General features: G+C 34.5%; 1 protein-coding gene across 8 annotated transcripts in view; it reads right to left on the bottom strand.

Annotated features, from left to right (window-relative positions):
- Positions 1–12054, bottom strand: part of KCNMA1 (potassium calcium-activated channel subfamily M alpha 1) — a 454315-nt gene that overhangs the window by 164815 nt on the left and 277446 nt on the right. For all 8 annotated transcript variants that reach the window (XM_021398811.1, XM_021398812.1, XM_021398807.1 and 5 more), the window contains 2 exons: positions 8022–8115; positions 4528–4639 (listed from right to left, as the gene is read on the bottom strand). In XM_021398811.1, coding sequence (XP_021254486.1) covers positions 4528–4639; positions 8022–8115 — 206 coding nt within the window. The remainder of the gene's footprint in view (positions 1–4527; positions 4640–8021; positions 8116–12054) is intronic.

Raw genomic sequence — 12054 nt, forward strand, 5'->3', positions numbered from 1 at the left:
AAGGCATAAAGTGTTCAGCAAATTCAACAGACTTCTAAGCAGAGTTGTTCTGTAGAGCTTACATTAAAAAAAATGGCTATAGGGTATTGAAACAAATGTTGTTTTCCATGTCAGTTTTCCTCACAGAGATTTTTAAAGTTTCACCTTGAAGCACACTTGCTGGATGGTCAGAAGGCATTCACACCATCAGTTCAAACTGTTTTTTTTTTCTCTAAAGTCATGTAGCTATTTCCATTAGCCCCAAGGAGAAACTAATTTCATTTTCTGGCTGAGCTAAATAGCTGAATGTCTACATTGGAAACCGCTTTCTAAGACCAGAAATTGATACTGAAACAACAAGCCAGATCCAAAGTGACTTCGTAAGTCTGTAACACGACCTGAACAGGATTTGAGCAAAGAATGGAAAAAAAGAAAGCCCTCTTTTGAATAAATATGCTTTCCTCCACATAGAGAGATTCATTCTCTATGCTGCGGATATGTCTACATTTGCACGCATTGTCTGCCTTCTTTCCCCCCACTGTAAATCTTGAATTACTTTCTGAAAAAAATAGCACAGCTTCAGCAGCAGCCTAGACTGCCTGGGGGAATGTCAGATGAATCTATTAGGAATCAAACAGTTTCTAAGAATTGAAATGTTGTACAGTAGAATAAGCAGGAAAAGAAAATGGATCAACTATGATGCAATGTTAATATGAGAGAATATCAAATCCATATAATTAGTTAGGAATTATTTAAATCACTGTAGTTCCTAAGGTAGATTGGTCTTTATTCACATGTCCTTGTAAGCATGAGTCTAAGATAATATTTTACATATTTAATCTTCCTCTCAATATCACCCTGTCAAGACAATTTATCCAATCCAGTCTGCTCATAAAGTCAGTACTTACATTTTCATAAGCAAGTGCATGATAAAAGGTATTTCAGTTACTTAAAGTGTGTTTGCTCTCACAGAAGACAGAGTAACAATTTTGAGTGTATACTGTAAATCATTACTGAATAAGGCTAGACAATATTCATACATTGCAGGCCTCTCCAGCTTAGTAGACTGCAAGCTACCAAAGAAACAAAGGTGTGATCATCTAAAGTTTAGCTGCGATACTCAGATCATAATGAACTAGTGTTAAAAAATGAGTTTTTCCAGAACTTCTTTTCTGCCATTGCAAATCTTTTGTTCTCCTCCAACAGGATTTTTTACCCTATCTTCACTTAGACTGTAAAGACAGCACATTCAGCAATTATCAGGAAGCATTTGACTAAAATTAATTATCGAAACTACCTGCAAAATCTCTAGAGCCAGAAACACCGTTCTTTGTGTTATTGCTCTTCCCTTGGAAAGATTCTCTCAACTCCACAGAAGTCTGCACTCAAAGTGGATAACTGTCCTTTAATCAGTATTATCAAATTTCTCCAACAGTTCTGCACAAATATTTTAGTTTACCTGTCAGTATCTGCACAAATACTACTTTTTGCAAAACAGAGTGGGAACAATGTCAAAGGGATCTAGACGCAAATGAACTTTATCAGAAAACTGTGATGTTTTTAACCGTAGAGTTTTAAGTATTAGCATAAGCAATTTAACACCACTGACTACTGAAGTAATATAAACCACTGAATGACTTAAATTTAAATTTTTCCTTTCTCTATCCCATTCTCTCAATGCAGTAAGCAGATCACTCCAAATGCCAGCTGTATTCTGCTCACATACCTTCCTTGCTTCCACTTTTCTAAAGGGAGATTTCAAGTGTAAAACTTGGTGTTTTTGCAGTTTTTAAGAACAGTCTGCCTTCAGCTTTACATTAGACAGTGAACATCTCACCATTCACCACTCACAGAAATGTTTTGGTGGAAAAGCATTATCTGATTATCTTGCATAGTGAATTGTGTTTGCATACTGGAATCTAGCTCATGTTCTAAATCGTTCTCTAAGTAAGCACCTATCCTTCAATTTAAAACATATTTATTTTCTTTAAAAAAAAAGAAAAAAAGGAAAAGTAGGTACTTGACCTGAACTTAATAATACAGAGAAAACAACCTCCCTAGCCTTCCATCTACACTTCTGCCTTTCCACTGTTACCTATAAATATGTCCCAAGCATATCAGCTCCTTCAGCAAAACTTTCAAAAGTCTTTCAAAACTGTGAAGGAACATCCTTCATTAATACACTTGCATATTTGCTTAAAAACTCTTTCATCACAACACTTCAAAATGACACTTTGCTGATCTAAATTACATCTATGTCACAGAGCCCAATAATTCACATTTTTGAATTAGTAAACTATTTCACTAAGAATGATCTTCCCTAAAGAGAAAGCTCCTCTGGAACAAACACAAAGGAAAGAAGTATAGATGCTCAAACAACATAAATATGTCGCTCATAAGCCAGCTACACAATAAAAATTAAACAATTCTGTGTTTCAGCAGGTGGTAATATCTCTAAAGGATTCAGTCAGAAAAGAAGTGAAGTGGGACTATAAAAAAAAAGAAATCCAGAAGAAGTGACACTGATGCAATTACAAGAAGAGGAAATACTTTTAACAATATAAATAAATATAATTACAACCTTTAACTCTGCCCACAAAATGACATGGATTTTATACAAACTATCCAGGAAAAAATGATAAATATGCCAGCACTCTCATTATTCTTGTTGGTTCTCTTAGATTGCTGTGTCACCATTAACCAGTCAGTTATGTAGTCACTTTCACAAATTGTATTAATCCCAACTAATCATCTTTTTGCATAATTTTCCAAATTTTGGTAGTTTTGAGCTATTTTCTCATTACATATTCATTTTCTATGGATCCTGTGATTCTAGTTTTTGCTCTTAGTTCACCTTCATCTCCAATGACTTAAATCTGAAAGTTCTGGGCATCTATGATACATTAGATTCAAGTAGAAAAATACACCCTTCTAAATCACATAATGTAAAATCCTGGGATTTCTGAATCTGAGAATAGCGCTAGTGAAATCTGCAATTTTCTTTTATGGATTAGTTCATTTGTTATTGACATATTTTCTTTTTTATTTTATTTCCTATCAAATAATATGGAACTTTATGACATTTTCTAATTCAAAAAGATTCATTTTACAAATATGGTGGAAGAATATAATGAAGATTCTAATGATAGGAGGATCTGTAATAGTCTTTTCTGGCTGTTTTGCTACTTTCTTCTTTGGTTATTAATAACCACCATGTATAGTATGAATCTGAACACGGTTATGCAACCTATTAATCTCTTTTCATACAACACTGAATTATTGATAGTTTCTGTATATTTACATTTCTTTATCAAATTGAAAATATTACAATATTTTTATTAAAAATTCTGTTTTATTTTAAATTTTACCACTCCCTTCAGTTTTCAGGGACAAAGAGTACTAATATTTCTAGAGAAATGGATAGACAAATGGTGAGGTTTCATCTGTTGTCTAAAGATATAGCACTTACAAAGCATGACATCTTGCAAAGTTTTCTCCAAACAAAAACTCCCAAATTTTGATCCTCATTTTACGTAACTAGACAGAAATATGCAATCGGTACAAGAAACTTAGTATGTCATAGTATATGACTGTTTTTTTTTGTTTTTTTTTTCTACTTCATTTCATTTTGTGATCTTCTTTTATGTGTGCCATATCTTTTCCCAGTGCACTCCTAGTCTTTCCTACACAAGGTTTGAGCCCAGTAACATCTATCCAAATCTTCCAAAAAATATTGCTTCAGTGGATTTAAAATCTATCTATATTGGCACAAAACGTGAAGGAAACCTTCTAATTTCATTGTTGACAATGACTCATGACAGTAGATTTCAGTGAATAAATGGTTTGGATCATCTGCTCAGGTAACAATTGTACTTAATTAAATACTGGCAGCCTCACCAGTGCCAAGTACAGAGGGATGATCACCTCCCTGCTCCTGCTGGCTACACTACTACACAAGCCAAGATGCCATTGGCCTTCTTTTCCACCTGGGCACACTGTTAGCTCATGTTCAGTCAGCTATCAGCTAACACCCCTAGATCCTTTTCCTCTGCACAGCTTTCCAGCCACTCTGCCACAAGCCTGTGGCACTGCAGGGGGTTGTAGTGACCAAAGTGCAGGACCAGGCACTTGGTCTTGCTGAACTTCATCCCATTTGCCTCAGCCCAGCGATGCAGCCTATCCAGATCTCCCAGTAGTACCTTCCTAACCTCAAGCAGATCAATCCTCTTGTTCAAATAATCAATAAGAATATTAAAAGGTCGCTATACTGACCCCCACTGGGAACGCCATTCATGACTGCTTACAAGCTGGATTTAATTCTTTTCATTTGTCTGTGCCCAGGCAAATAAATCAGTCAGGAAAAATGGTCTTAGTAAGTGCTTTTTCTGACATAACCCACCTGTCTGCTGAAATGGTAAAATCACTTCAAAAACAACTTTGGTACCATTCTTCTGCTTTTGTGATGCCATAAGGTAAAGGCATTACCAAAATATACCAAGTTTAGGTGTTTTTACAATAGCTATTAAAAGGAGAAACTCTATTACTTACCAAGCCAACTTCTGTTTAAATATACTGACACAAACACTGGGGGGACCGTGAAGAAATCTACTACTGAGTTAACTTCCAGCCAAAACCATAGCTTGTCATTGGCTGCTATGAACTGGAAAAAAAAAAGAGGGAGAGAGGGACAAGAATCAAGTTAGATTCATGGTGCGCAGTTGCATACAATACTTTCCATTATAAAATATTAAACTCCAAAGCTAGTGAGTAGTTATGTTGCTCCAGACAAGACAATTAGTGTCACTGGTAAAAAGTCTGCAAAAACTCTAACTAAAGAAGCAGAGTAATGAGTTGTAAGATCTATGGTAAAAACTGTCCTCCACATTTATTAACAACATATCAGCAATATTAGAAAAGTATAGATAATAAGATATTACAAAGTACATCATCTTTACTGTAGCACACCAAACATGTTAGTAATAGTCTCATCATGTATTTGCTGTTTTTATTTGCTGTTTCTATATACATGGTAGTTTACAAAGATCCCATTATCATCCCATCTAGAGTTAATCAGCATGATGAATCCTACAAGGAATAATTCAGGACTGCAGCAGGACTTCAGTTCTCTGAACTGTACTGTGGAAGACGACCTTTCTTCGTGCTGATTATGAAATCAGCATTGGGAAACTGGGAAAGTTAGATGTCAAAGACATCATAATTTCAACTTGCACTATCCGATACTTAAACAAGATTAAACAACTATTCACATTCCAAAAAAAGGCTAAAATAATATTTGAAAAAATATTAAATAGACATAAATATAAAAGTTTAATGAATTATGAAGATATTTAGTGAAATGGTTTTACTCATGTGAGACTTGAAACTTGGACATTGGATATTGGATATTTAAAAATAGTATTTTTATTTTTTTGAGTGACTGACAATATACACTGTCTTGCTTTCAGACAAAGTACTGGTATTCTGTTCACTTAATCTTCTTGTTTCTACAATTACATTAAAACTTTATTTAACATAAAAATATTCTAGAAAAGGGGATTCTACTGATTTCAATATTGTGGAAGCAATACTTGGAAAAAAGACAGACAATATGAGCAGCATTTGCTCAGAGAAGATTCAAAAATGAAAATGTACTAACATTTTGTTATTCTGTATTATACAATCAATCAAAGCTACAGCATGAAAACTGAGCAAAACATCTAGTTTCATCAAAACCTTTCAACTCTTTCTGATGAATTTAATAGTCAGAATATATGGAACTAAAAGTTTTTCAAGATCTCAGGTTGATATTTTCTTAACTCACAACATGTTATCTAATCAGCATTTTATCACTCCATAAGGGACAACATTTTGGCTTTCAAAAAGGTTAAAATGTGTTACTGAAAAACAAAAGCAAACACCATTAACTATAAAGGCAACTCACACTTCCCTGTGAAAGTATTTGCACAGTTATTCATTTAGATAATTAGCAACTAAAAAAAACACTTTACATTCCAGAAGTCTGCTTGAAGAGATAACATGCTGTTCTAGAAGCAGGAGCACAATTCCATCTCTGTCGTTCCTTTGTCTGCCAGACTATTGCTTGATTATCTGCTAACTCATGCACTTTGGGCTGAGTCTTCATCAGCAGTTTGTAAATTTCTGACTTCTCACATAGTTGGTTACAAGCCCATTAAGATTTTAAAATGGATGTGTGTGTTTGAATGCAAGTATCTTAGAACTGAAGAGATGGTAATATTTATATGATTTTGAGTTGTGACATCATTTCAGGGAGAACAGATGGTGAAAGACAAGATTTTAAATATTTCTTCAAATATTTTAATTTGCCAGCGAGTACTCACAGGTGATATTTATCTGAAGAAAACTTAAGTAGCTAAAAGTATAAGATGCTTATTAATTCAGCTTGTTAAGCTAGCAAATTCATTACTGACACAATTCTTGCATGCAAACCAGCTGAGTATCACTTTTTTCCTCAGAAACTCCTGTTTAGTACAGCAGAACATGTTGGAGAATGGATGTTGCATGTATATCAGCATTTTAATGTACACAGGGAGTACTATTCAGGAGTGAATCCTTAATATCCTTGCTTACTATACTTTGGCTTGCATCACAAAGCAGTTTTGGATAACAGAAGCAACAACTGAAAAAAGGTGTTCTAGCAGCTCATCTCGCATACTATAACTGGTAAAGTACATTCAGTCCACAGGATCAGGAGAGAGCCAATGTTACTCTCCCCTTTTCAAATAATAGAGTACGCAGATAAAAGTATTAGTTAGCATTAGTATATTCTCTCCTACTGTGCTGTTCTTCCAGTTAAGGTAGCCCAAGTTACTGCTTTCAGTAGGTGGCTGATATATAATTTTAATTCTTCTGGTAAGAACATATAGTCTTACCACTAACAAACTTTACAAAGTATCTGAATACTTCTAAATAGAGGGTTGTCAGAAATTCATAAGTATCATGCATTGAATCTTCTGTGTCAAAAGGTCAACCTATATTGAAGGTCTAAACAAACACTGAATAATCACGTTATTATGCTACATGTTTTTAAAATGCAGTGCAGAATATGTATACAGTGGTGCAAATACTGAGGGGAATTATCTGCACAAATTAGGGATAGATACTGCACCTAGACTGGGTAATGAAATAACCTAGATGTACAACAAAATTGTTTATATCAATGCACCAGAGAAAGTTATGCACAGGTGAAATAGCATGAAGTAAACTGCCACTGTGACATAGAAGCTCCCATGATTCAGGAGAAAAATGGAAAAAGGAAGATCATGATACAATGTTTATACGCCATTGAAAAGTCAGTGTGGCAAGCTTCCTGCTAACATGAACTTTTCCTTGCTGTTCTGATGTTTAAGGACGTTTTTCCCCCTTAATTTTCCAATTAAAAACAAACAGCTAACAGTTTCAAAGCATATCTCAAACAGAAAAGCCACTTGAATTACAGGCATTATGTTCATACTTAAAGAAAAAAAAAAATGTATCTTCAGAACATACAAACTTTTAGATTCTGAAATTGCATTACTGGATTTTCAGAAAGTGAAAAGCATATTCTAAGGATACACACTGACATTCAGCATGTTGACTGGTATTTACAACTTCTGCAAAATATTCATTAGCAGTCTGGGAAAATGGATGCGCATAAAACTGAGATTGGCAGCTCTACCAGCTGTTTTCTCAACTTCCAACTGCCAAAGACAGATTTAACAGCACAAAAATAAAGTATTTCCCAGTCTTACTGAGTTAGTTATCACACACTGAGTACACTGAAATGAGATTTGACTATACTGACCAACGTAATTATAATAATTTTCACTTTATGCCATTCTTGAAGAGACAGACATAGTAGGCCTGGAACAGATAAATTTATAAGATAAATAAGGAGATGGGTATTTTTTATCTTTACTACTTAAATGTTCCAAACCAAAAGCTTTGATCATGCATTTTAGAAATTGGCTTAGTTTTGATCAGTAATTGTAAAGTCAGTCTGTTTTCAAAGACAAACTACTTACACGCAAGCCGAAGTAGAGTAGGAAGAACACATTGAAAGCCATGTCAATCTGTAATGTGAAATCTTTGTAGAAATTCTGGCAGGATTCTATTGGGCTATTTGAAAGAAAAAGAAATCAGTGGATATTGTCAGTATATGAGTATTTGTTCTGGTGAGATTTTTATGCATTTCATTTAAAAACCTTGACTCAGAAATTAAATTTCTTTTATTTCAGTCATTTACAAGATACAAGCAAGCATTTCAAATGAATTATTTCATTCAGTCAGTTAGTCATTCATACAGTCCTAATATTCACCTGCTCAGGTCATATCTGAAAATTAACATGCAGATACCTTTAGGAAGAGACAAGCAGGAAAATACCTTAGGATTCCTTAACCCCACATTAACCCTTAAAGAACTGACTTCTTTCTATAGGATACATACCTAGTGCATTTTAGGAAGAAACCTAACAGGCACACGGCTACAGTGAGACTTCACATGTTTTAAATTTATGTTATGATGTAAAACTTTAAAAAAAGGAGAGAAGTAGTTGCTTAGGAATATATTACTCATTAGCAACCTGGGGCACTCAGTCTTATAGAATCAGTTGTTTACAGTAAGTTTTTGTTTTGCTTTTGTTTTGTTTTTACTATTTATGTACTTGATGTACAGTACTAGAAAGCTGAGTAGAAAAGCAGCATAGCCCACTGGTAAAATTAAACAGGAAAACAAATTGAAGAATTTGAAGCAGTACTGTAAGGGTTAATTTCTGCATGCAGGTTAATTAAATACCTTTCTGCGTGTCAGGCAGCCATTGCAAATTCTTGCTTACTATATTATGCTTTATTTAACAATGGGACAGGTCCAAAGCATACTCTATACAAACTGGTACTTTATAAATACACTTTATCTAAGGAAGGAATAACTTCCATGAGTGTGATTAGTGATTTATTTGTGATGTTTGTCAAACAGGTTGGTGAAGCCACAGAACAATGTTGAAATCATAAACCGAAGTGAAAGTCATATCCCAATATATGCTTATGTATATACTACACATACATAATGTCCTACCATATATATACATACATGTACCTACATATACCGCAAATGATCATGTATTCATCACAACCAATGAAGTGGAAAGCTAGAATGTGGATCATTTGGAACCCTAGAAAATATTCTATCAGGAAAGAAGAAATTCTTTGGCTTCACAGGTCAAATAAATCACTAAATATGACTGTAATACCAGTTAGTATAGCTGCAGCTCTGCAAATATAATGCTAGACTGCTAAACAAGCAAGATTCTATGCGTTATGAAAGTCATTTACCTAATTTAAGGCATAAAGGAAATTACAGGGGCTAATAGGTCATTACACATGCAGCCAAGTTTTCCATTCCTCGTATACATTACAGGTCAAACAAGTTAAGTACAGCATGCCCTCTCTTGGCTTTAGATGCAGGAATGCACACAGCAAAATTCTTCTTGATGTATCATAGTTTTATAATTTAAGAAGCTTCAGTGACATGAGAATTTATATTAAAATGTTGAAAAAAGCTATTTATAAAGACATTGACATTATGAAATATTTCTGTTATAGATCAAATAAAATTGATTTAGAAAAGCAGGCAGAAGGGAAGAGAAGCCAAATGTTAACATATAGGACGGAGAACAGTATCTTGTACTCTACAAGTACAGTTTTTGCTGCAAAGAGTGAATGAAATCCAATAAACCAGAATGTTCGTTTCTTGTATGGCATTATTGAGAGTGAGGTATTTTGTTAAAATGAGGTAGGCTACATGCTGAGTCACTATGCACCCTATGTAATAGGAACCACAGGAAATGCACCAGAAGGAGAATGAACAATCCTGTACCAAAACAGAGGCTGGGACCGCTAACTCAAGGTTAAGTACCTGTAAAAGCTGCAGGTATTCAATGGAGCTAATGGAATTGCACAAACTTTTAACTAGGATAGAGGTAGCTTCATTATCTTCCTCTGACAGCGATTTTGTACTTATCATGAATATTAATAAGTTCAGCTAAGGTTGAAGCCAACTGCTCTTCTTTTGCAACCATTGTCCTTTACAAAAACTACAAAATCTGACAAATTAATTAATACATAATACATCATCATCACGTTTGCAAAATACTTAGCAGTATTAGCCATACTTAACAGTGGAACACAATCCTAATTTGAGACTGCTGCTTACCAGTAGCTCTGGTGAGCAAATCTCATTGTTAGCTCTCTTCCTAAAACACCCTTCATTTCAGATATCATCCCTCTTTTCAATTTCTAAGTTACCCATCTAGATGACAAATTCATAGTCCTATCCTTCTTATTTTAAATGAAGATTGTCAGAAAGGCATGTCATTAAGGCTAAAGAAACCATTTTTTATACATACAGGATGGTTTATACATCATTTTGTTTTTTAAATTAAATTTTGGTGACGTTACTCACCAGACTTGGATTGTTTGTTTTCATCTGTAGCTCACATTTGGGCTGAGAAAAAATACAACCACTAATCTTTATTATTGCACCATTCAGCATTCTGAAGAAAGGAAGCCAATTTGAAACCCCTTTGCACTAAGTTTCCCCCAAAAATAAAGAGCTATAGTTCTTACAATGCCAGGCAGTAGTGTGCTAGGATCTCCAGGATACATAATGTATTTCCTGTTGTATGCTAAAAATCAGATGTTTTTTTTTCCTATGGGATTTCACCATGTTAGGCCAGCAAAGGTTTCACCTTTAAAGGAGGCAACTGACTGTTAGAAACTTTGCTTTTCTACTGTGTAAGTGTGGCTCATTTTAAGTGCAGTTTCATGTAGTTACACAGCTAAAATCCAGAGCAACTACAATAAAATCAATGGAATAACATTGTTTATAAGAAAGATGTAGTGGCTAAAACTCACAGAAGTAATGTAAATGTAAATGCAAAGCGGGTGGCTTTATTCAGGTCAACGTTTATATGAAGTTATTCACTGCAACTGTGTGCTAACATTTAATACAAAAGTTGTGTATGGATAGCTAACAGTGGACTTAGTTTGCCTATTGTGCAGTAAAAACAAAGCTTTACCTTTATTTGCCAGGCATGGGCTATCCCTCTATTAATTTTCTTCCTTCCTTTTGTGTTCTTTAAACACTGTTACTCATTTCAGTTTCACACTAACTTTATTTACTTGTTCTGTTTATTATTACAGCATTTTTATGGCAATATGAGCACTTACAAAGCCCAGTAATAAAGGTATCATAGGCATAAATTCATTCAGTGAGCAGGAATAACTTCATGAGAATTAAGTAAATTATTCCAGTATACACAGATGAGTCTAAATTTTGATAAGATGTTCCCAGCTCCATTAAACCTTTTCTGCAGCAGGCATAGAAGCTGGCACTATGTAACGATTTTACCACAGCTGAGGAAAGGAATAAACCACACTTTTACTTTACTTGAAAATAATTTACCACTGTTCAATTAACTACTGTGGTCACTAATTTCTTTCTATTTTTTATTATTCTCCCTTATTTCTGGTTACTTTGAAGTGTTTCTAATGCATTTGAAACAGTTCTACTGGGGTTATTGTCTGTATAGTCATAGAACAAGTGGGAGAGGGCAAAAAATGGCACGCATTTTAATGCATTATGAAATTACTTATTTCCACAAGTATACACATATGAAACTTCCCACAGAAGTCTTCAGAAAAACATTTCCAGGGTTCTGCAAAGCAACTACGTTGAAAACCTCATGAGTGTTTTTCTTGCATCATTTCATCTCTTGATAGAAGCTGTGCAGCCTATTTTTAATTGCAGCTCAAAACATGGACATCATGTATCAATTCGTGCTACAGTGCAATCACTATCATGAATACTACACAGAAGTAAGAGGAAGCAATGCTATTAATCCGTTTATTAAGACTTTATGCCAGTGTTGTGTATGCCAGCTCTGTACTTGAAGTAACTATCCAATCTACAATTTCCAGCTCTGTATTCCTGTTCTCCTATGTAAGGATGTGGTGTTTTTGATACATTATCACGTCTGTCTGATCCTAATGTCCCCCAAT

Source organism: Numida meleagris, chromosome 5, assembly GCF_002078875.1.
Source record: "Numida meleagris isolate 19003 breed g44 Domestic line chromosome 5, NumMel1.0, whole genome shotgun sequence".
Lineage (NCBI taxonomy): Eukaryota > Metazoa > Chordata > Aves > Galliformes > Numididae > Numida > Numida meleagris.